Source organism: Fusarium flagelliforme (genome assembly GCF_020744385.1).
Source record: "Fusarium flagelliforme strain FIESC 12 MPI-CAGE-AA-0113 chromosome Unknown B0J16scaffold_5, whole genome shotgun sequence".
NCBI classification, from domain to species: Eukaryota; Fungi; Ascomycota; class Sordariomycetes; order Hypocreales; family Nectriaceae; genus Fusarium; species Fusarium flagelliforme.
The window spans coordinates 1,233,230-1,255,742 of NW_025763507.1; the positions used below are offsets into that span (position 1 = coordinate 1,233,230).

Sequence of the window (22,513 nt, forward strand, 5' to 3'; positions counted from 1 at the left end):
TCTCTCTATGATACAGTGACGTCTTTATCTGGGGCACGGGACCATTCCTTGACTGAAAAAAAGTCTGTCATCCCGCAACCCTGACTCTGCTCTTGTCTTGCCCTGCCTTGTCTCTCCCTTTATGTTGCGCTCTCAGCTTCGCGTCGCCAAACTTTTTAAACATCCAGCAGCAAATATTGTTAGACGATTTGCTTCCCACCGAAATTGACGAATGCGATAATATCACGACTCGATTGTTTTTCTCAGCCTGCTAGGACGGTTTTTGTTACGAGCTGGGGTGGACTCTGTAGTCTGCCACCTGTCGTCCAGGGTTCATCATGACTCCGCCAACTGCGAATCTGAATCTCGACGTTGAGGCTATCTCGGGCATTTGCGGGTATGTCTCTGGTCGTTCTATATCTCAATGCTATGACCTGCTAATAATTTTTGTTTTAAAGTTCAATTTCAATTGCCTGCTGGGGTATGTGACCATGACTCGTTCGTCTTCCTACCTATTGAACAATACTGATCGCAAATAGTCGTTGTCTTCTCTCCTCAGATTATCCAAAACTTCCAGCGCGGCAGTGCCGATGCTCTCTCGATTCAATTCATCATTGTCTGGCTTCTTGGCGATGTCTTCAACATTCTGGGTGCCGTTCTTCAGGGCGTTCTGCCGACTATGGTACGATTCACGCTCAGCTTGCGCTGGTATTGGCAAACCCAAGTCACTAAACCAATTCGTTTTCTAGATCATTCTCGCAATCTACTACACGATCGCAGATATTGTTCTCCTCGGACAGTGCTTCTACTATCGCGGTTTTACTTGGCGCGACGCCCCGACCCCTGCGCCGAAGCCGACCACCCCGGCCCCTGGTGAACCCAACGAGCGTACAGGACTTATTGCTCACGATGACCGTCGCGGCTCAGACTGGTCTGGTCTGTCGCCTGCCGTTCCTCACATCGCCGAAGATGCTGCACCTCGAACCCCGACCGTCCTCCAGACCCTTATCTGGAACACCATCATTGTGCTGATGGTCATTGCTGCTGGTGTCGTAGGTTGGTTCTTGGGCCAAAAGGCCTCTCACGGAAAAGAGGACGGCGATACCAACGTCGGAGGCGAGGACAACCTTCACTTCAGCCTTTCCGGTCAGATCTTTGGATATCTCTGTACTGTCGCATATATCGCTTCTCGACTGCCTCAGCTCATCCTGAACTGGAGACGCAAGACGACAGATGGGCTTAGCATGCTCTTCTTCCTCTTTGCTTGTCTCGGAAACATCACCTACGTTCTGTCCATCTTTGCCTACGATCCCAAGTGTAAGCACGATGAATGCAGGCCTGGTGAGGCTCGTCACATTTATGGCAAATACATTCTGGTCAACCTGAGCTGGCTGGCTGGCAGTCTTGTCACCCTTTTCCTCGACCTGGGCGTTTTCGCTCAATACTTCATGTATAGCAAACCTGAGACTGTCGCAACCCCCACTCGCCGACGAATCAGTGAGAACGTTGTCGAGGAGGACGAGTACGAAGATGACAGCGGCAATGAGGACAGCTGGGATCAGCGCCCCCTACTCCAAAGGGGTGACTCTGTCTACCACCCATGATCTATCTTCAACATTCTATAAAGCTCATACTTGGGATGACAGTTTTTTGTTTTGCTTTGGTTCGGATTTCTTTTGTTCTCACATCTCCCCTGGCTGGTTAGGGCGCATACAGGATCGAACAATGGCAGGCGTTTGCTATTATATGACAGAGGAAAGGAAAATAAAAAAGGAGGGTGATATGAGGATCGGATCGCTATTATAACGGAGTTGGATATGTGTTACATTTACAAGACATTAGATCAGCTCGCCTCTGTAGGGCTCTGCCTATCCATAGCATGAAACAGACAGCCTATCAGGCATTTCTGGAGCAATCGACATTTTGTTAACCATACCCTGTGTTTGTTGGAAACAGGTTGTAGAAGATAATCGTACAATCGTGTGATTGAATATGAACCAAACATGCTGGGCTTGGTCAGGACAAGCCAATGTTTCTGACATAGAAAAACTCTTGTCAATCTTGATAGTAACGGCTGTTGGCTTGTTGGTTGTTATGAATCAAGCCGATGTCTGGTGAGTGTCTAAGATAAGTCCAAGGCTATAGGGTACCGGGTAGACTATGTTACAGCTATTTTTGCTTATTTTCTCCAATCTCCAAGAGCTGACTGGGAATTTTACTGCGTACGTACGAAGTGCGCTGTGAGATTACTTTTGCTCGTCTTCCTGATGTATAAGTAGTAAGACCTGCGGTGAGTCTGTGAACCACAGTTGCCATCGTGTAGACATCCATTTCAAATCACAGCCTTTTGGCACTTGGATTACAACTCCCACGCTCATCAAGAAGCAGCAAAACTCTTCATTAAACAACCTGGTGCCAATAACTAACTTGGCAAATGGATTTATGCCGAAACTCCAACACTTTGACAAGCAAGGTAACATATCGATTACTTACCTTACCTTCCTGTAGTCTGAATCTACTACTCAAGTTTATCCTCAATTGCTACCCTTGAGTACATATTGGAACCTTCAATTCTGTTGCCTCGGTCCGGAGATTCTTGCCTACCTAGGTAAGCCATGTCTACTGTACTCGCCCGATCCCGGTCTTGTTGTATGCATAGAAGGCACATAATCATACAAACAAAAGGCTAGTGGTAATGCAAAGAAGATGACGATATAATTTTGTCCTCTATGGTCTAATTTTCCCTTCCTCTAGAATTGGTCGCACTAAACCCATATGAGAGGCCACGCCGATACGTTAACCATGCATCTCGGCGCAATTGAGCTCAAGAGTCCACCCAGAAATGGGACAAAGAGATTTGAACCCCAAAATGCAGCATCGAGAGCCAAACATATGGTTCGGCCCACTGAGAAGTTGAAGTCAAAGTCTCCACATGCCAAAATATTATGTAACCCAGCGAAAAAAAAGTCCCACAACGCTGGGTTCCCAGCCCCCTGACTAATCAAGACTAGCGCAATCAGTGGCAGAATTTCGAATATAAAAATCCTCTCTTCCGCCGACCTTTGTCTTGTTTTTTCTTTTGTTCTTTACATCAGTAGAGTAGACTTTCACCGTCATGTGAATTTATACTTTAATGGCGGCTCCGCTTTGCGGCTTGCTGAGAGTCAGACCTTTTCGATGTCTGGTTCTCCGTTCCCGGCCCCCTAAAGTAATGTGATCGCTCTTCCTAATCAGCCGCAGACCATCAGAGGTCTGTGACTGTGGGGTGATCTCGACATACCATATTAAATGTGTTTATTTTGAACATGAACACCTTCGTAAATCGTGTTTGCGCCAGGTCTTCACGCAACCGGGAGATGCTTCTTCCAGTACTGCAGTGTGCTGAGCTCGTGTCGCAGTGAGGCTCTGTTTCTGTCTAAACATCTTGAAGGCCCCTCAAAGCGAGTACCTTTGATGAACCTGTGCCAACGCGTATAACCGAGTATCTTGATGCTTCAAATGTTACTTTGCGGCAAGAGTCATGATGCTGAATTTTCATGGTCTCGGGGAGTGCTACGCCGAGACTGTCGCCCTGCGTGCAAAAAATTTCTCCAGCAAAGACTTTTTCGGCAACGCCTGAATAAAGCCACCAAAATCTGCAGTACGATTCAGCAGCACACGTACGGCCCGACAAACGGTACAGGCACCTACAATACTGCACCGATGATGTAACGCCTCAATATTGTGTCGTCTGTCTGCGATGAGACTGAGTGCTGGGTCTGCACAGGTATTTGCAAGGTAGATTGTATGGATCGCGGGGTTGCTCAAGTTTCATACTGCAGTGTCAAAATGCTCATGATGGGCTCAGGTACCTTATCTATCATTGTCAATACAAATCATGTGCCTATCTTCGCATTCTAAGTATCTCGCTGTAATGCTTCCTACTATCATCATCATCATCGGGTGAAAGGCCGTGATAGCACGTGACAGAACTTGGAGGAATCTTGGTTCTGGGTGAGTGGGGACCAAAAAAATCTAAACCCGGAGAAGGCCTTCAGGTTGCCCGAGATTCGGACAAGACTTGCCTTGCGACTCTGGATTAATCCACCCAAACTCCAATCCTCGAACGGTCACTGTCCTTCACATATTCGGTCATATCTAATCATTCACAATGGGCTCTATCTGGAACGCTTTCACTGGCGGCAACAAGTCTGGCCACCAGCAGCAACAGTCTCAGTCACACTCGCAACCCACGACACAAGAACCCGCGCATTTCTCCTACGACCCCACGGAAGGCCAGGGCGTCGAGTCCTTCCTCCAGAGCTCTACCTTTGCCGACCCCTCGCAATTACACCCCCTCGCCGGCCTCAACAGAGATACGCTCGAATACATTTCCCTCGAGGACTCAGCCTTGTCCGAGCTGCCTGGTGGCCAATCAGTCCTGCCCTCGCGTGGCTTCACAGACGACTTGTGTTACGGTACCGGAATCACATATCTGGCCGGTTTAGGAGTTGGAGGTGCTTGGGGTCTGCAGGAGGGTCTCAGAAGATCGGCCGGTCAGCCTCCTAAGCTGCGATTGAACGCTGTCCTCAACTCGGTTACTCGACGAGGACCCTTCCTCGGTAATTCGCTAGGTGTCGTTGCTATTATCTACAACTGCATCAACTCTTTGATTGGTAGCCTCCGTGGGAAGCACGATGCCGGAAACACTGTTCTTGCTGGTGCGCTGAGTGGTATGCTCTTCAAGAGCACTCGCGGTGTTCGTCCTATGGCCATCTCTGGTGGTATTGTGGCCTCTGTAGCCGGTGCCTGGGCTGTAAGTTTCACATCCGTGTTCGCTGAATATTCCCATACTGACTTCTGTAAAGATTGTGCGACGATCCTTCTTCCCTATTCCCGAGCCCATCCCTGCGGCATCTGATGAGCTTGCTCTGTAATAACGTTATGATATTTCTATTCACCGTTGTCGTCAAATTGGTCGACCCGTTATAATCGCGCCCTTGTAGACAAGGCGGCGCCAACGAAAAAAAGATGAACGAAAAGAGAGAGGCAAGCCGAGAGAAGGACGAGGTACGGGATGGGATTCCCATTGTATAAGATAGGTATGGCGTGACTACAGCGTTCGACGGAGTTTGGTAGCATGGCAACGGACATCTCTCCTCCCATGGGCAAATGTACATTACATCAGGTTCGGTCAGCGAGCATTAGACGAATGTGATAGGGGACGGGCGTCTGGTCATTTAATGATACAAATGTTTGAATAGTAGCCACGAAGTTCATGGCAATGCTTTGGAGACCATTAACTTAATCGCCGCATCCTTTGTCAGTTGGCACTGGCGATGCAGCTGCCCGGAGTTATGATAGCGCTTGCCAATCTCATTCACATCTTTGTTCACCGTGGCAATCAAATATTTCTTCTACCTCCCTATGGATCCTGCCGACTTTCTATTCCTCTTTGCTCGCATCCCGCGCGGCGCATCTTATCGTTTGAACTCTTCTCCCACAACCTTTCAATATGAGCGAAGGCGACAAGATCAGTACGGGGTCATTTCCAGTCTCCCAGCTTACTGGAGAACTATCGTCTGCTACTCAGGATGGTCATCTACCAGCCACCCATCCTCCCGCTGCTGAGGACAATATCCAGGAGGGCAAAACATTAGCGCCCTCAAAGAAACCACCCAGGCCATCCCGCAAAGTGCCTGCTTCCAGGCAGGATCCCGCTACTATGAACCCCAAAGACTTCAAAGAGCTCATGATACGACTTCGCCTTGATACCTGGAAAGCAAAAGCTCAAGTTGTGCCTATCCATAACCAGGTCGACGTAACAGCCTTCTGGAGTCCACAGTGGGCAGGCATCATAGCATCCGACCATTGGATGAATGTATTTGATGGCTTCGACCGACTTTGGGTTGTGCCGTTCGATTCGGAAACACCTTTGCCTGCAGAGAAGCAAACTATCGCAGACGATCTTAAGAAACGTCACGATGAAGTTCGGGACGTGTATCGCTCAAAAACGGCCCAAGATAAAGGCTTCCATGACAAAATGCTACGTCTTATTGAAGAAGAGATCAAGGAGACGTGCCAGAATCTTTGGGACGCAAATTTCTACAAACCTCATATGGCCTCGACGCCCTGGAGTGAGGTCCGGCAGGCATACGACCTCCCTAGTTTGGTCTCCATGATAGCCCGAACTCGGCTAGAGGACGAGACAGAACAGCTGCCCGGATACCACAAAGTCCTCGTTCTTGAATTGGGAATTGACGGTAAAGTAACCTACCAGCGCATTAGTGTACCTATTGGGAGCAATCTAAACGGACTCGTCTCGCGTTTGGACAGCTGGTATCCCCACGACGATGAGCACAGCACCCACGTCATTGAGCGTTTCCGTCAGAAGCTTGATTTTCTCTCGAAGCGTGGCGATGAAGCTCAAAAGCGGAAGCTACAATTGATGCATCGACAATTGGATCGCTTTGTCAAGCCATCTGAACCAGACTGCGAGCTGTCTCAGTGGATCTTTAGGTTATGGACAAAAGCTGACTACAGTATCCCCTTTGGAAAATCACCAGACCGGGTCAGGACATGGACGAGGTTGAAGGAGGATACATACCAAGAGCTCCTCACTGGCGTGTACGCCAAGAAATACCCGGTTTTTGTTCGAGTGAGTCCGGCCAGCGCCCAATATATGAGTTTCAACTGACAATATTGCACTTAGCCTTGGAAGATTCGACTTCGCAGATGGTGGGCCGAGCTGGAGGATCTCGAGAAGCAGGTCGAAGAGAGATGCGGTGAAATTGGACTTTCAATAGAGCAGCTGGCAATGGTGGACTTGCTGCTTGTATGCCGGACTGACGAGGAGAGAGAACAAGCGGCGAAGTCTAAACAAGCCCTCGACATGGCGAAGATGGCAATGCTTTGAATTATGCCAATAATTACAGCTGTTGATGATCGATTGTATATTACGACTGGAGACTCGAGGGGATGGAGAGCTTGCTTTGTCCAGACAAGCACTGCATGATATAGGCGGATGATACTGACGTCCTTGCTAAATGCGCACTTTGCTTGTGTAGCTTTGTTTTATTAACTGTATTTCATCATTGCGAAATCAACCAATTTTAGTTACTAAATGAGGATATGAGAGCTTTTTATCCGTCAACAGATCGTAAACAACGAAAAAAGACAGTGACGCACAAAAGGTATAATATGTATTTATTAAATAAAGACCGTCGTTTAATTGTTTGTGACGGTTGCTTGGAAGCAGACGCACTGCCACAGTGATGAGCGAGTGCCAAAGCGGGACGAGGACTTGTGCCTATCATCTTCACACTCAGCTCCAACATTCAACAAACACGACGACCTTAAAAACCAATCTACCTAGACAACTTCCTGGGCCTGTATCTGCTCACTCAAAGAATGTGTCTCCCTTGCTTCCCTTGGACGTGGTCCAAATACGAAGATCCTTTCGACGGGTTGCACAATGCCCCTGAGCAGTCTGTATGGGTACATGATGGGCAGAGATGGGAGCTGCAAAAAGTGGTAAGATATACAGATTCTTCATCTTGATTGCTTTCAGTTACTTTTTGTTTTGGTTCTATTCGAATACACCATTTGATCTCCTTCGCTCCTTTGAGAGGTGAAATATGCGAAAGTTGAATGCTTTTCACTTGGGAAGCATTTGCCAGTGACAGCCACGTGGGAAACCAAATTACGACTTTCATGGATCCTTATCTTCAAAACTGGGAGATTAGAAGCCGCGTTGATTGTAAACATCCCCTTGTGCAGCGTTTACATTATTCTGCATCGGCCGAGGGTCGTATCTTGAGCTGTTCCTTCGTTCAAAATTCTCCCTTCTTTCCTTCTTCATCGAAAAAGGGGATTTCAGGCCTCGAGGTTCCTGAATCACAGGCCTCCTGAGAGAAGTTTTTCTATCTCAATTGTTCGAGTTGCACACGTGGAGAAGAAAAAAAGAAGCAATCATGGCTTCGGCAGGCGCGAACCCCTTCAAATCTCCCAAAACGCCTCGACGACCCAAAACTCCCGAGTCTCGTCAAGTACATTTCGAGCCTGAGGCGAAACCAGCGGTCACTGCTCCTTCATCCTCATCGACGGGCGGCTTTAATACCGATCGCATCACGGGATACACTACAGCCAATTCTCCTAGCGGTGGCTTCAGTGCTGGAGTCAACGGTGTCTCTGCTCCCAAGACCCCTCCTGGAATCAAAACAACTGCTCCAGCTACTTCTTCTACCTCTGCCTTTACTTCTGCCCCCGAGAAAAAGGTAGAGACTCAGCCTACAAACTTCCCCGCTCTTGGATTAGGCGCCAACCAGCTGCAGTGGCATTACAGTGCCAACCCGACTCAGAGCCTCGGTCACCAGCTGCCGACCAGTTTCATCTCGCCCCCTCCGCAGGCCTTTCAGCAGCAATTCTTCTCCCCTCCTCAATTTCATCCTGCTTCCTACATCAGCACAGGACCAAACAACATCACCCCATCTCCATCTCCTACTCCGACTCCCATCACGTATATCGGCGTAGGCCCTCAGTCTCCAGCTCTCAACCTCAACCAAGCCAACACTATGGGCGACTATCAGAACGCTGCGCCTCCTGTTCACGGGCTGCACTTCCAGCCGCCCGTGCCTGACACCACTTTTGGTCCTATGCAACACGTCTACGTGCCTCGCCATGATGGTGGCCTTGCCGGTCTTCAAGTCGGTTCCCCTGCTTCTTTTAACTATGTTTCTGCTGCCCCTTTTACTATTGCCCCCACGCCCTTGACTACCCCCTCCTCATCTTACAATACCGTCGTGGTTCCGAAGACATTTTATCTCAATGGCTATACCTACTATGCAAGTCGGCTTTGCTGGTTCATCCTTTTGTTCTGTCTTTCATCCGGGGCTCGTCTGAACCAAGCGGTTCAGTACATCTCTCCTGTACCGTTGAGCGAGGGGCTGTAGTTTATGTTTGCTTCACTCTGCAAAAGTTTCATTGCTTTCATGGACATATGCTGACTAGTTTTACAGCAGCCAGCTGTCGGTACCATAGCTCCCCAGCCTAGTGCCTACGGAGGCTATGTTGTTCAGCAGCAGCCCTACTACGTCCAGCAGCCGACCATGGGCCAGCAGCCAGTTCTCATCGCAGGTCAGATGCCGCAGGTGCAGCAGCAGCAGCAGTTTGTACCGCAGATGCAGAACATCCCAGGCGTCCCCGCGGTCGGTCTGGCGGGCGGAACTGCTGTGCCCGGCACGGTCCCCGTATTTGCAGGTAATGTCCCTGGTGGTGGTGGTTCTCAACATATCCCCGAAGTCATGGGTGTTGGTCGTACTGCGGGCGAAGAGCAGTTCCGTCAGATCAAGTTTGCACATGCGAACAAGCTGCACGAGCCCCAGGACTTTAAGCCCGCAGATGATGACCCTTCCCGTTTCTACTATGTCCGTGAAGTTGACGGGAACTGGACCCAGCGCAACCGATTTACCATTGATCACATGGGTGATTCCAAGTGGTATGTGACCGACGAGGGATGGTTCTATGCCGTCCGACTTCCCAATTAGGCGAAGCGTCTCGTAAGTATCAATGAAGTGCTCAGTCTTTTGCCATGTGCTGACCAAGTCCTACAGGCGAACCACGGTGCACGAAAAGCACGAAAGTGGCAGAAGAAGATAATACCCAAGCCCGCACGCATCCTCAATTTGTTAGAACCCATGAACCCTGCATGCGAATAACTCTGAAGCTGACAAGTTCTAGTTGACTCAAGACCGATCTAAGCAGATTTTCTGCTCAACAATGCGATATCAATCAATCAATGGTCAACGGTCAACGGTCAACGGCTAATGGCACATGGGTCAAAGCGACGAGGGCGCGTTCATGAGATTGCAAAAGGGGGTAAACTACCTACTTGGAACATCATATGGAAATTGCTTCACAGAATTATTCTGCTAGGATTCTCTCGTTGTATTAGTTGAATCTGCAAATTCATCTGTAGAGAAGACGAAAAAAGGTCTTCACATGTTGTTGCCTTTGAGATGTCGTTGCCTTGATATGGTTAAGGACATATCCAAGTGGGGTTCGCCGGCTGTGTATCCGTACATCCTCGGTAATTGCATCATCTACCTATCCAAGGTTATCATATCATTCCGTAACAATTACAAGACCATCATCCCATTTTCAAGATCAAGAAGCGACACCTTGCGTATCCAACTTTGGGCAACCCCTAAGAGCTTCGCTTACGAGACAATTTGAGCGCATATTAACTTCTGACTTGGCGACAAACAAGATACGCAATCATGCTTCTCATCGGCCTTACAGGCTCAATTGCCACTGGCAAATCGACAGTCTCATCAATGCTATCTTCACAGCCATATAACCTGCCAATTATAGACGCAGACATTCTAGCACGCAAGGTCGTTGAGCCCGGAACCCGTGGGTACGAAGCCATTGTTAAACACTTTGGACCTACAACACCAGAGCTACTTGTGGAGCCGTCAGATAAAATGCCAGAGAATGGACCCGACGGCAAAGGAAGACCATTGAACAGACCAGCTCTGGGACGAAGAGTGTTTGGCGACAGCGAGGAGAGGAAGAAGGACCGCTCAGTACTCAATCACATTGTGCACCCAGCTGTGCGGTGGGAGATGTTCAAGTCTGTGGTTGGATACTACTTTCGTGGTCACTGGGCAGTGGTGCTTGATATCCCACTCCTCTTTGAAAGCGGTCTCGATAAACTCTGCGGCGTTGCAGCTGTAGTTGCTGTCCGCGACCCAGCGATTCAGATGCAGCGCCTACGAGCGCGCGACCCTCACCTTAGCGCAGAAGATGCCGAGAACCGAGTACGCAGCCAGACTGATGTACGAGAGAAGGCTCAGCGATGTGAGGAGCGGGGAGAAGGCAAGGGAATTGTGCTCTGGAACGATGGGTCTCGAGAGGATTTGCATGAGCAGCTGGACAAGGCGATCAAGGGGTTGAAGAAGGAGAACCCGGACTGGTGGACATGGCTATTGCTTGGATGCCCGCCCCTGGCTGTTGCGGTTGCGACGTGGAGGTTCTGGCAGAATCTCATCATCAACGAGAGGTGGGAGGAGAAGAAGCTGCAGGCGAAATTGTAGGATCTTTCACTGGCGTCTACCATGATACTTGGTTGAGAACACAGAAAGATAAATAAACAAAAAAGATCAAGAAGAGATCATGATACACAAATTCTTTCATAATGTGATTTCCAAGAGAAGGAATTGCAATAATAAGAACCTACTTGGCCATCCAGGTGAGTAACAGAAGACTTGTCCTCTATGGATTAGGATACTATAGTAAAGTAGCTTAAGTGCTGGTCTGAGCTGGCATAAAGCGACCAAAGTATTTCGTCCCTTATGCTTTCGGGGCCCAATTCTTCTGATAATCTGAGGTCATCCAACAGTATCTAGGTAGGCAAACCAAGAAGAGATCATACGTGAACTGGAATCTGTCCGAGTACCTACCTAGGTACCTACTCTTTCCCTTCACATACAGCCAAACGTACCTACCTAATTCACCTGACGTTGGACCGCGGTGAATGCACCTAGACTGCCTCCTAGGCAGGCACCCTCCAGCACTTGCCTTCACCCCACCTAGATATTTTCTAATTTCTTCCACGCCTCACCTGTAACTTCAAACACTCAACACTGCATCCTGATCGTAACTCAGGCAACATGTGAGTTGCTCTGGTCCTTCCTTACCTGTAACAACTCATTCTAATACGGTTGCAGGTCGGATACCAAGCCCCTCTGGATCGTTGATCCGAACAATTCGGAGAAGAAGCTTGACAAGGACCGTTTTTCTCACATGATGAATAAAAGGTGGAAGCGAATTACCAAGGAAGGGGTCTCGGAAACCGAAATGCAGGCCTATAAATGCATCGTCAACACGATCAAAACCCAAGACATCCAAGAGATTGGAGACGTGCCTCTCCCGTCATCTTGGGCAGAAGTCACTGCGCTTAAAATCCTATTTCCCGATGATTTCTTCGCATCTAACCATGTAGTTGTTGCCCAGCAGAAGTTCCCAAAGGCGAACATCGGCCAGTGGAATCCTAACGAGCAGGGACCTACGACGGCCTCCGGTTGGAAGAAAAACAAACATCTTCTTGAACGTGCGAACACAGTCGAAGCAGTTCAGGAAAATTCAGTGCCACCCAAGCGCTCACGATCCAGCGAGACTGCCGAGGAAGTTGAGGAGGCAGACAACCCTTTCAAAAAGCGACGTTTGGCTTCTCCAATTCCTATCGGGGACACCATCACCAGCCCAATCACTCCTCAACAAGAGACGCCCCCTCCTCCACCTAGCACTGAACCACAGCTCGCCACTGAAGGCTCTGACGACTCTGAGAATTCCAACGATTTTTGGAGTGAGTTCGACGAACATCTTGCTCCGATCCGCAAGGCAGCCAAAGAAGGCTCTGAGATCACCTCCCGAATGCTGAACAAGCTTCGAGACGCCCACCTAATGGAGCTCAAGAAACAGCGCACGGATAAACTCATCAAGAGAATGACCAAGAGGCATGCGCGGGAACTACGACAAGTCCGAAGCAGGTATGAAGGTGTTATCACAACCTGGCTCAAGGGCATTGCCAATGGTGTGAAGGTGCTCCAGAAGACTCGTCATGAGCTCTCACTGGTTGAAAAGAGCGTGAACTAATGATCATTGCGTGTGGCAGTGTTTTGAACAGAGGACAAACTGGCCCAAGTTCTGATAGCATGGCTCAATAATTTTGACAGTCAAGGGTTTCGGCATCTGAGGCATTAGCTCCTGTTACCATATCTCAAACAGCCGAGTTGCGTATTTATGATTCACGTCCCTAGTGCTCAGGTGAAATGTAAGAATTGCATATGCGTATTTTGTCTATGTGCAGATATTGCTCAAGAACGCTAATCGCCTTGCTTTTGTTCGCTAATAAAACTCGAAATATTACATCATATATACATTCCATCAACTCGTACGTTACACTGGGTATCCATAATCTTATCAACAATCATTCATCGTAGGCGCTCAGAAGAAGCTGCGGAGCACTCGCTTGGGGGCGTCAGCCCAGACGAAGGGCTCCTTGGGCTCCTCCTCCTCGAGGAAAACTGCTCCAGTGCTGAGATCCATCTCGGAAGGACGGACATACATCTGCCACTTGCGAGTGCAGACCTTGTAGCCGATGTAGAGGATAGCGACAGAGAAGAAGGCCAGGTAAGAGCTGAAGAAGGCCTCGGCGGCAGGGGAGGCTCCAGAGGCGGGGTAAAGAGCAGTGTAGAAAGAAGCGACAAGGGCAAGGATGTTAAGTCCAAGGCCGAGATAAGAACCAGCAACGCCGAAGGGAGTCTTGTAGGGGATGAGGTTCATGTTGACACCCTGAGCCTTCATACCAGCGCGCATGCGGATATGGGCAAGGCAGATGGAACCCCAGACGAAGAGGAAACCAAGACCAGTAAGGGCCAAGAGCCAGCCAAAGATCTCCATACCCTGAGGAGCGGCGCCAATGTAGGCAAGGAGACCGAAGGCGATCTGGAGGGCAACACAGTAGAGGGGGCGGCCCTTGGAGTCGATGTACTTGAAGAAGTTGGGGGCCATGTTGCGCTCAGCCATAGCCTGGATGGTTCGTGTAGAGCCGAAGGTGCAGGAGTTGGCGACGGAGAGGACAGCAATGGTGATGACAGCATTCATAATGCTAGGGAGGACCTTGATACCAGCATCCTGAATAGCAAGAACGAAGGGAGAGGCCTTGGTGTTGGCACCGCTGGCACCCATGAGGCGCTCGTCGTTGGCGGGGAGGATGAGACCGACGATGAACAAGTTGAGGATGTAGAAGATGGCAATTCGCCAGAAGACCTGCTTGCTAGCCATGGGGATAGATCGGCGGGGGTCGGCAGACTCAGCAGCAGCAAGACCGACCATCTCAGTACCACCGAAGGAGAAAGCAGCGACGACAAAGACAGCACAGAAACCCTTGAAGCTGGTGAAAGCACCAGGGTCGTGCCAGTACTTGGTGCCAATATAGCCCTGGTCGCCAACACCACCACAGTTGATGACAATACCGAGGATGATGAAACCAACACAGGCGCAGATCTTGATGATGGAGAGCACAAACTCGACCTCACCGTATCCTCGAACACCGAAGAACTGGATACCAATGAGAGTGACAAGGAAGACACTGACCCAGACAGCCATGTTGATATCTTCTCTCCAGAACTTGATGGTGATAGAGGCGGCGATCAGTTCGAAAGGAAGCACGGTAAGCCAAGCAAGAGCGTATTGCCAACCCATGGCGAAACCCCAAGAAGGATCGACGAAGCGGCAGATGTATGTGAAGAAGGCACCGTTGACGGGGTAGAGGACAGCCATCTCAGCCAAGGCCAAGCATGTGCAGAGAAGCATGATACCGATGATGAGATAACCGATGAGGAGAGCAGCAGGGCCACCCTTCTGAAGGGCACCACCTGAACCGACGAAGAGACCAGCACCGATGGCACCACCTATTAATAGAAGTTAGCAATGTGTTAGGTATTGGAGGGAAGTGGTGAAGTCATACCGATGGCAATCATCTGCATGTGTCGGTTCTTGAGATCTCGCTGGAGACCACCGTTCTTGACCTCACCGGTCTCGACATCGCGGGATTCGGCGACATCGAGAACGGCCTCCTTGCCGTAATCAGCTGGGGGAGTAGAAGCCATGGCTACTATTCGTGGATGGGAGTGAGTGAAAAGTAGTGTATGAGGGAGAAGAGGAGATGAGAGGTGAGGATGTTGAGAGTGATGAAAGCTCTTGGTTCTTCAATCACAACAAGGAGGGAGAGTGCGTCGGTATTTGTAGTCGAATCCTTGACATTGTTGCACGATATACCGATAATATGGATGGAGCTGTTGCAACGTTCTAGATTTGGTGGCGCTGGGGTCAAACTAGAGTAGAGTAGAGTAGTGTAGACTTGGGGTTGGAGATGGAGAGCTTAGAGTTAATGGTGTGCAGAACGGGCAGTCTAACCTATCCTGCTTTGCCCCAAAGAGTTTATCTCAAGGCTAAAGAGCAGATTGATGAAGCTATTGGCTCGTCAACTTGCAGCTAACCATATCGTGGTGGGTACGAGATTTTCATGCCGGCCTCGAGTTGCTTGGGTACAGTAGCACGACAGTACTAGCTTGCCACCCCTTATCTGGTTCCCGTCTTGGTTCCTTGTCTTTTCTCTCGGCGAGGGCGAGAGGCTTCACACCCGAAAATCGCATCGTCTTAGGCCGGCCCGGTCAGGTCAGAGGTCTGGATCTCGAAACTTGGGGATATGGCTCGTGCTGTTTCAATAAACGGTTGATATACTATCGCGCTTAATTCGCTTGCTATCTTTACTGACTCGCTATCATTTTCAGATCCACGAGAATAAAGTTGTTGAAAATGCTACCCAATTCTGTGTGTCAGATTTTTATTCTTGTGATGCAGTACTTCCATGGCGTGAGCGGCACATGCTCAGCACTAGGTACACAAGTACCTTTCAGCTGTATCCTGTTGAATGTCTGAGACTGTCCTTTGCCAGTAAACACGCTCCAGGCGCCGAGTAATGACGCTTGTAGCGTATGATCCTTTTGTCTCAACGCCTTGTCCGCAACCAACATAACGCCTGTAATGCGGCCCCGCAGATAGATTGAGCTACATTTGGAAGGTCGTCATCACGGATGGCCCTTGTCATCGGTCTAGATACTAGATCATTCAATAATGGTCCCCAATACACCATAATTATATCGTGTTGTCATTGTGAACCGACTGTTTGGGTCAAGATCCAGGTCCAGGTGCAGCTCCAGCCTTGCCCAGACTCTAAGATCTGCAGTCACTGTCTCGTTTAGTTCGGTGCAGAACTTGGCGATTCAATGCCATGCTTTGCCAATAGATCGCCAAGGACCTCCAAAATTTTGACAGCTAAAGCACGGAGACTCCAGCTCCCTTCAACCGCTCACTCCCCCACATGCTCCAAGACCAGGACCAAGGCCCTCACGCGGCCGCCTCTACTCAAAACAGAACAGGGTTGTGCTAGAAAGCTTCCAGACTGCCCTCCATCTCTCATATCTCTGTTTCTTATTGGCTCTGGGTAATTGCATGCACCGGTGGTATCAGCGAATATGGAACCATGTCCATGCTAGACTACCTAGACCAACTACAGTATCCGTAGTTAGTTAGCGAATTTGGAGGCATCTTCCCCTCACCCGCCGACTTCGCAACTGTTTGACCGCCAACCTAGCAATAGGGGAAATCGTTATCTTTTTCTTGGCTGGTTATCTCAAATCTTTTATCTTTGGCGTCTTCTTGGCTGGAAAACTCCAACGCTGATAAAGATTGTGGCTTGAAAATCTCCTCACGATGAATTTCCCCTCATGGAGAAGACCTCAGGCCAAGACTGAAGTGAAGACTCAACAATGCCGTTACGTTATATCTGATTGACTTTCCGGGGAAATGGAGTCGATGACTTGATCGCCACGAGGCCTCCCCAGACTACCTATTCTCAAAACCTGGGGATTCTCCAGACTCTCGAGTCTAGACACTCAACGTAACGATTCCATTACGAAATCGTTTCCGTTGCATCTTGATCATGTTTCTGGGGTAGAGTCTTGCGCGTAATTTCACTCTCCCTGGTTCGTTCGGAGAGATCCATACTTGTAATTGACTCCAATTATTAGCCTCTCCATACTAACTCGTTCAAGAAGGTGTTGACACATCTTGTGCGGAGAACAGGCTCATAGTTTCCACTGCGGAACCGTCAGCCCGTTCTAGACCTCTTTTTCCTTTTCTCCACGTAAGATTCCTTCCTTAGTCGTTTGTTGGCAAGTAAATGTAAATGTAAATGTAAATGTAAATTCCCACGTGAAGCCATCGCATAACATAAACATTTGCTGTCATCACTGATCAAGGCATGATTTGGCCGGTGGCGCTCCTAGCATACATACTAACCCCGTGAAACGAGTCGTACCATTCATTAGCTGACTTTTTATGCCGGCTCTTGCCAGCTTGATACGTATCCCACTCATAGGTATGGTCATCGAGATATCGATGTTGGTCGTTGGTCTCATTCTTTGCTCTGTCTAGTTGCTAGATGCTCTTTCCTGAGACATTGCCATGGTAGCAAATTGCACCCCGTTCATTTTCGGCGTTGGCAACCATTCAACATTCCCTCGCTCGTACCTCGATAGCCAAACAGCGTCCTTGTTAATAGCTTCCAATGCCTCCCGAACTTGAACATTGCGCTCCAAAACCTCCGCGAGCAAATCAAGAATATCATCAAACATCTCTTCGTCAATTTGAACATATGACACGAGAGCTGTCAATAGCTCGACCGTGCCCTCCCATAGTCGTACCGGCGATGCAAACTTCCCCAGACTACCTGAAGACGATGTGGCCATTCGCGTTAGAGACTTGCCGCTTAGACTTTCGCCATCACGCAGGGGTATCAACACTCGGCTATCGTCGCTTTCTCTCCCCCGCACAATGTCAGCTTCCCCATGGGGTCTGGTCCATCTTGGTGAGGCGGAAGCTTGATGTTTAATTTTGCGGCACCAATCTCGAAGCCAGTCAACCCAGTCGGTCTTGAACCGAGAGCTAAGAAAGTCCCCAGCAGCAGCGCAAAGCCCAGCAAGAGCGTGGCATGCTTCAACCACGATGTAAGCTTCTGGGTCATGCAACCTGTCGATCATAACGGGCCAGATCGAATTAACAAGAGGTAGGAATGCCTCTTCGTCTGGAGCTAAAGCAGTAGATACGATTGTCAAAAGCTCAAGCAATGATCTCCGTAGTGTTGGCGTTGGCGATGTAAGGTAGTGCTGGGTGAGGTTTGCCACTCTCAGCAGAAGCTGGTATGTCTGAGAATTTGGCGGTTTCTCTGGTTCTGGAGGAGGTTCCACCTTCTCGCCCTCGCCATCTCCTTCATTCTTATCATCTTTCCACGGAGTATTTGGATGACCTTTCACACTATCCACTTCCGACTTTTCGAGCTCAGCTCGCTGCTTTCTCATCTCCAGGGTATTCATGAGATCGGAAAGACCTGGTGCCTTCTTGTGTTGTTTTCTATGATCTGGTCTTGAGTTCATTTGATGTTCAAGCAACAGCATGTCTGAAAGAACGCCCTGGTTCACAACCTCTTTAAGCACAACAAAAAGATTCTCTACAAAGAGCGGGTATCCGTGGTAGTTGTCCAATGCTCCAAAGATAGAGTCAACGACATCATCTAAGTAGGGAACCAGCCTAGGTCCAGCCAGCCGGATCATCATAGTCAAAACATTGATCGACGCAGGTGATATATCTAGACTGTTAAGTCTTAAAGAGACTGAGTTGACCATATAATCGACATTCTGGATGATAAGTTCCGACACGTTGGTATATCCGCAGGAAGCTGCGAGGGTGTTCAACGTAACAATAGCATGCTTTTGAAGTTGTGGATTCTTGGATCCCAAAAACGTCGCAACAGGAAAGAGTACATCGATCAGTTCGGGACGAAACGATTCTCCAGACCTTTGTGCCGTGTAAGCGGTTGCTTCAAGAGCCAGAGCTTCCAGCCGCCAATCGGCAGGTTCTGTATCTGTATGTTGATCGAGAATTTGCACTGCAGTTGTGTAGAGCTCATTGAACACAGCGTCAATATCCAGAGATGAATCCGATACAGATGACAGATTGAGGAACATCTCTTCTTCGGCAGAAGACTTGTGGCTCGCTTTCACAGTCTGGAAGCAGAGCCAAAAGGTAGCAACTTGACTAACATGGCTGTCGGAATCTTGAACTTGCTCCAACATGTTACCTGCAAACCTTGCTTGTTGTGATGTTGTACCAAGAAATGCAATTAGTGATGATAACTCGTTTCGGAGCTTCTTTTGAGATTCAGCGGGTAGTAGGACAGGCTGGTACTGTGTATCTTCGTAACCTGAAGATGCCTCTCCCCCAGCTATCAGCCGGATGTCAATGTTCGCGTTCGTTTCTATGGCCTTTGACGCCTGCATCAGAGCTATAACACTGTCCCGAAGCATCATCGACATTGACTCATCAAGTGTCGACGATTGTATGTGTAGCTCTTTGAGAAGCTCGAGGGCCTTCAAGACGTTTCGTATCGCGTCTATCTTGGCATCCTCATCCGCTGACTGCATCAATCTTGAGAGACTGGACATCCAGTTGTATGTTGTTGTCTTGACGATTTCACCCAGTTCTGGGTAGATACTGATAAGATCCCGTAGGCTAGTCTGTGTCAGGGATACCTTGGATCCGGTTTCTCCGAGTACCATAGCTGTCTCAACCAGTATAGTTGCACAATTGGACAATGTTTTGTGGCATTCGTCAAGAAGGATCACACAGAGCTGATTGAGAGCATTTCTGACCTCAGCTGAATCGTGAGACCGCAGTTTCATCATTGCCACCAGCGCTTTCTTGACTTGCATAGCACTTGCCTTGAGCCAAGCCGCAGAGAGAATCTTATTATCGTGGGGTTCGTCTTCATTTTCGGACTCAGTCTTGGCTAGTATAGACCGTGTTCGAAGATCAGCCATCACACTCGTTAACACAAGAGCGACTGTTTCTAAGCATTTGGCGAGAACGGCGGTTTTGTAATGGCTGGGCGAGGATGAGACTTTCGCTAATGAAGATATTGTGCCGGGCAGGAAGCTAGCCAAGGCGGCCAACTCCTTCACAGTACGGTACACAGCTTGTAATGCCCGCAATGCTTCCTGTTGAATCTGGGGCGTGGCACCGTCAACCACTCCGTTTAACATTACCGTTACCCCATGTCCAAGAGCAGGTATCGATTCCGTTTCTGAAAGCCCTGACGCTGCTTTTGTTGATAAACCGGCTGTGTTGAAGAGGGCTGTCAAACCACGAAAAGCTTCCAACACAGTTTCCTCGGCAACGGGGCGTGTAGGGCTAGAGCCAGGTGTCCCATCGATAATGAAAGTTAGGAGGCTTAGGATCTGCCGCACGAGTTCTGCGGAGATCTTTGCCTTCCAGCCATGTGTGATGAGAATCGTAAGCGTCTTGATGCAGTTCTCTATCAGGGGCATGGGGTATTGATCCATCTGACGGAAGACATGGTGGAGAGGAAAGAAGACATATTCAGAGAACTTCTCATCTAGTAACAAAGGGTTCCGTTTGATCTGCTCATCGAGGATCTCAAGAAGAAGCCTTGTCTGTTCACCTAGTTCCCGGGATGAAGCTGGTGCATCGGCTTCTCGTATTGCCAATTGACTTATCTTGACGCAGCATGGTTTGAGCTATTTGTTGTCGGTGAGAAGGTATCACTCACTAAAGGATTTGGTTCCTTGACTTACCCTTTGGAAGAACTCGTTCCTCTCTTGGCTGTTGACTGTAGACTCCATGGTTGACGAAGCGAAGCGCTTCCAGCTTGCTACTCATGCATATTCTCCACAGCTGAACCAAAGATTTGGCGAACACGAACGCGAGTACGCAAGAACCGTGAGTGTACCTAAATTGAGAGAAGGGTAAAGGTGAAGATGACTGGTTGTTTAAACACTGCGAAACGAATTAAAGCTTGCTTCTGGTTTGTCAGTTTGACTGCGAGGACAAAAATGGAGTGTGGAACTGTGACTGGAAGAGCTTTCTGGTTGTGTTGTACAGTATGAACCTATATTGACACTGTATATACGAGAGCTACCTGGCATCGCAGCTTCTTCCATCGACCACAGATGGGGAAATGGTTGGATTCGCATGATCACTCAACTAATAGACATATGCAAATTATAACTATATATGGTAAATTTTCTGTTACTTTAACTAGGAGTGTTGGTCAGATTCACCTCTTTCCATTTAAATGATTCCATAGGTACCTAGGCAGGTTCCATTAGGCTCCTTCTTGATGTCATTCTCCACACCAATCAATCCCAGCTCTACACGGTGCTTTTATATCCATCCATAGGTACTAAGAGGTTCACAATTACCTACACCAACCGAAACCATAAGTACTGTATAATTCCAGGTGATCCAGTCTAGCAGGGTCAGGATCCTTCGCCAAGTGAAAGCAGTACAGTCAAAGTCAAGCTTGCAAGAGAAATAAGCTTATATATTCCAGCAGATCCCCAACAGAGTGCCCCTCCATCACTCCAAGCACAAACAGTCGAGTCCTCCAATCCATACCAACATTCTCGCTCACAGCTCTTTAAATACCGCTAGTATGGCTCCTTCAGGTCCTTTTTCTGTTACTGTTCATCCTTTCGAGTCCAAGTGCCGAGGCTCGGCTGCTTACGAAGTTGGCCTGACTTCTGCTCCCAATGCTATCGTCTTCATCGGTGGGCTTACTGATGGCCCACACACTATTCCTTACACCCGGCTCCTGGCTCAACGTTTAGAAGAAGCAGGAGACTTGGGCTATTCTATCATTGAATTCCGCATGAGGAGTTCCTTCTCGGGCTTTGGAACCTCGAGCCTCTCCAATGATGTGGAAGACATCTCTGCATTGGTTAAGTATCTTCGGGGTATTGGAAAGGAAAAGATTGTCCTGTTTGGTTCGTCTACCGGATGCCAAGTAAGCCAAACGCCTTGCCATGCTTACCATATGGCCACCTAACAAGACACAGGACTGTATCGAGTATGCCGACTACCCAAAGCATAATAACGAGCCTGTGGATGGCTTCATTATGCAAGGCCCAGTGTCGGATCGTGAGACGATGGACTTGATCATGCCCAATCCCCAGCCGAGTCTTGACCTTGCGGCCAGGATGATCTCTGAAGGCAAGGGTGGTGATTGCATGCCTTTTGACATGATTCCTGCCGTTCTGGGAGCTCCGATTTCAGCTTATCGATTTCAGTCTCTGGCTAGCAAAGGGTATATTAGGCAGTCGTGCAATTAACAACAAGCTCATGAGCTAACAGTTTTGCAGCGGTGATGATGACTACTTCTCATCAGACCTCGATGATGAAACACTCAAGAGGAACTGGTCGCGATTCGAGAAGCCAGTGTTGGTCCTACACTCTGCCGATGATGAATTCGTTCCCGCGCGCATCGATCAGGCTGCCAGTAACAAGAAGTACAAATCACTGAACTCGGCTGCTGTCAGCGACCTTTCCGGGCTGATCCCTGGCGCAAGCCATACCGTTGAGCAGCCTGAATCGCAAGAGTGGCTTTCCAAGACGGTCATTGAGTTTTTGAAAACTGTTTGAATGGGTAGGGAGGTTGTTACCGGTTGAGAAAACTTCCGTCACCAAAGGAAATTGAGTAGATAGCCTAGAGTGACTTGAACATCAAGAACGTCCATATAAATATAGCATAATCTTTCAATGGCTCAGATGAGTATCATGGATGTGTATGATTGCCTGATTGCTAAATGTATAGGGTAGATTGCTTCAGCTCAACCTATGAGATCACACACCTGACACGCTTACACCCGACACTGCAATATTTCCATTGAACCCCACTAAACATTGGTCAGACAGAGTCTAGACCATTTTGTTAGCGTATTTTATGCATGGGTGTTCGCGTCGGGCGGGTCCAGGTCCAGAGGATACCGATGTAGCAGTAGCAGTAGCAGTAGCAGCTTACCAACCATCAATGATGACTGAGGGTCCCGTCGGCCAATTCGACGAGATTCTG

General features: G+C 48.8%; 8 protein-coding genes across 8 annotated transcripts; 6 read left to right on the forward strand and 2 right to left on the reverse strand.

Moving 5' to 3' along the window:
- The first annotated feature begins 36 nt into the window (after window positions 1-36).
- B0J16DRAFT_306660 (PQ loop repeat-domain-containing protein) lies at window positions 37-1,915 on the forward strand. The gene is made up of 4 exons (XM_046124806.1): window positions 37-376; window positions 438-460; window positions 519-661; window positions 729-1,915. Exons 1-4 carry the CDS (start codon window positions 318-320, stop codon window positions 1,581-1,583), a joined length of 1,080 nt encoding a protein of 359 aa, XP_045981128.1. The 5' UTR covers window positions 37-317; the 3' UTR covers window positions 1,584-1,915.
- A 2,214-nt stretch (window positions 1,916-4,129) lies between these two features.
- On the forward strand, window positions 4,130-5,262 carry B0J16DRAFT_400868 (Tim17/Tim22/Tim23/Pmp24 family-domain-containing protein; the record flags this gene model as incomplete). The annotated part of the gene is made up of 2 exons (XM_046132553.1): window positions 4,130-4,774; window positions 4,827-5,262. The coding sequence occupies 2 exons, from the start codon at window positions 4,130-4,132 to the stop codon at window positions 4,893-4,895; spliced, it is 714 nt and encodes a 237-aa protein (XP_045981129.1). The 3' UTR covers window positions 4,896-5,262.
- Window positions 5,263-5,533: 271 nt separating this feature from the next.
- Window positions 5,534-7,097, forward strand: B0J16DRAFT_344150 (uncharacterized protein). Its single transcript, XM_046128155.1, has 2 exons — window positions 5,534-6,616; window positions 6,671-7,097. The coding sequence occupies exons 1-2, from the start codon at window positions 5,684-5,686 to the stop codon at window positions 6,872-6,874; spliced, it is 1,137 nt and encodes a 378-aa protein (XP_045981130.1). The 5' UTR covers window positions 5,534-5,683; the 3' UTR covers window positions 6,875-7,097.
- A 168-nt stretch (window positions 7,098-7,265) lies between these two features.
- Window positions 7,266-9,952, forward strand: B0J16DRAFT_288945 (uncharacterized protein). The gene is made up of 3 exons (XM_046124205.1): window positions 7,266-7,491; window positions 7,899-8,853; window positions 8,968-9,952. Exons 1-3 carry the CDS (start codon window positions 7,369-7,371, stop codon window positions 9,501-9,503), a joined length of 1,614 nt encoding a protein of 537 aa, XP_045981131.1. The 5' UTR covers window positions 7,266-7,368; the 3' UTR covers window positions 9,504-9,952.
- A 114-nt stretch (window positions 9,953-10,066) lies between these two features.
- Window positions 10,067-12,615, forward strand: B0J16DRAFT_306666 (dephospho-CoA kinase-domain-containing protein; the record flags this gene model as incomplete). The annotated part of the gene is made up of 4 exons (XM_046124807.1): window positions 10,067-11,050; window positions 11,371-11,479; window positions 11,554-11,645; window positions 11,688-12,615. Exons 1-4 carry the CDS (start codon window positions 10,236-10,238, stop codon window positions 12,613-12,615), a joined length of 1,944 nt encoding a protein of 647 aa, XP_045981132.1. The 5' UTR covers window positions 10,067-10,235.
- Window positions 12,616-12,793: 178 nt separating this feature from the next.
- B0J16DRAFT_151361 (amino acid permease/ SLC12A domain-containing protein) lies at window positions 12,794-14,977 on the reverse strand. The gene is made up of 2 exons (XM_046122063.1): window positions 14,492-14,977; window positions 12,794-14,435 (listed from the first exon to the last, which is right to left on the reverse strand). The coding sequence occupies exons 1-2, from the start codon at window positions 14,631-14,633 to the stop codon at window positions 12,967-12,969; spliced, it is 1,611 nt and encodes a 536-aa protein (XP_045981133.1). The 5' UTR covers window positions 14,634-14,977; the 3' UTR covers window positions 12,794-12,966.
- Window positions 14,978-17,018: 2,041 nt separating this feature from the next.
- On the reverse strand, window positions 17,019-20,285 carry B0J16DRAFT_271107 (armadillo-type protein; the record flags this gene model as incomplete). The annotated part of the gene is made up of 2 exons (XM_046123567.1): window positions 17,019-20,180; window positions 20,238-20,285. 2 exons carry the CDS (start codon window positions 20,283-20,285, stop codon window positions 17,019-17,021), a joined length of 3,210 nt encoding a protein of 1,069 aa, XP_045981134.1.
- Window positions 20,286-20,736: 451 nt separating this feature from the next.
- On the forward strand, window positions 20,737-22,222 carry B0J16DRAFT_344158 (uncharacterized protein). The gene is made up of 3 exons (XM_046128156.1): window positions 20,737-21,448; window positions 21,501-21,748; window positions 21,804-22,222. The coding sequence occupies exons 1-3, from the start codon at window positions 21,098-21,100 to the stop codon at window positions 22,081-22,083; spliced, it is 879 nt and encodes a 292-aa protein (XP_045981135.1). The 5' UTR covers window positions 20,737-21,097; the 3' UTR covers window positions 22,084-22,222.
- Window positions 22,223-22,513: the final 291 nt, after the last annotated feature.

What these genes read in the sequence shown, in the direction of transcription:
- B0J16DRAFT_306660 (XM_046124806.1), top strand. Translation starts at nt 318, where the DNA reads ATGACTCCGCCAACTGCGAATCTGAATCTCGACGTTGAGGCTATCTCG. An exon ending in GCTATCTCGGGCATTTGCGG is followed by an intron (nt 377 to 437) that starts GTATGTCTCTGG and finishes TTTGTTTTAAAG; the next exon opens with TTCAATTTCAATTGCCTGCT. An exon ending in AGGGCGTTCTGCCGACTATG is followed by an intron (nt 662 to 728) that starts GTACGATTCACG and finishes TTCGTTTTCTAG; the next exon opens with ATCATTCTCGCAATCTACTA.
- B0J16DRAFT_344150 (XM_046128155.1), top strand. Translation starts at nt 5,684, where the DNA reads ATGAACCCCAAAGACTTCAAAGAGCTCATGATACGACTTCGCCTTGAT. An exon ending in AATACCCGGTTTTTGTTCGA is followed by an intron (nt 6,617 to 6,670) that starts GTGAGTCCGGCC and finishes TATTGCACTTAG; the next exon opens with CCTTGGAAGATTCGACTTCG.
- B0J16DRAFT_288945 (XM_046124205.1), top strand. Translation starts at nt 7,369, where the DNA reads ATGTGTCTCCCTTGCTTCCCTTGGACGTGGTCCAAATACGAAGATCCT. An exon ending in GATGGGAGCTGCAAAAAGTG is followed by an intron (nt 7,492 to 7,898) that starts GTAAGATATACA and finishes CAATTGTTCGAG; the next exon opens with TTGCACACGTGGAGAAGAAA. An exon ending in CTGTCTTTCATCCGGGGCTC is followed by an intron (nt 8,854 to 8,967) that starts GTCTGAACCAAG and finishes TATGCTGACTAG; the next exon opens with TTTTACAGCAGCCAGCTGTC.
- B0J16DRAFT_151361 (XM_046122063.1), bottom strand. Translation starts at nt 14,633, where the DNA reads ATGGCTTCTACTCCCCCAGCTGATTACGGCAAGGAGGCCGTTCTCGAT. An exon ending in CATGCAGATGATTGCCATCG is followed by an intron (nt 14,436 to 14,491) that starts GTATGACTTCAC and finishes TTCTATTAATAG; the next exon opens with GTGGTGCCATCGGTGCTGGT.
- B0J16DRAFT_344158 (XM_046128156.1), top strand. Translation starts at nt 21,098, where the DNA reads ATGGCTCCTTCAGGTCCTTTTTCTGTTACTGTTCATCCTTTCGAGTCC. An exon ending in GTTCGTCTACCGGATGCCAA is followed by an intron (nt 21,449 to 21,500) that starts GTAAGCCAAACG and finishes AACAAGACACAG; the next exon opens with GACTGTATCGAGTATGCCGA. An exon ending in CAGTCTCTGGCTAGCAAAGG is followed by an intron (nt 21,749 to 21,803) that starts GTATATTAGGCA and finishes ACAGTTTTGCAG; the next exon opens with CGGTGATGATGACTACTTCT.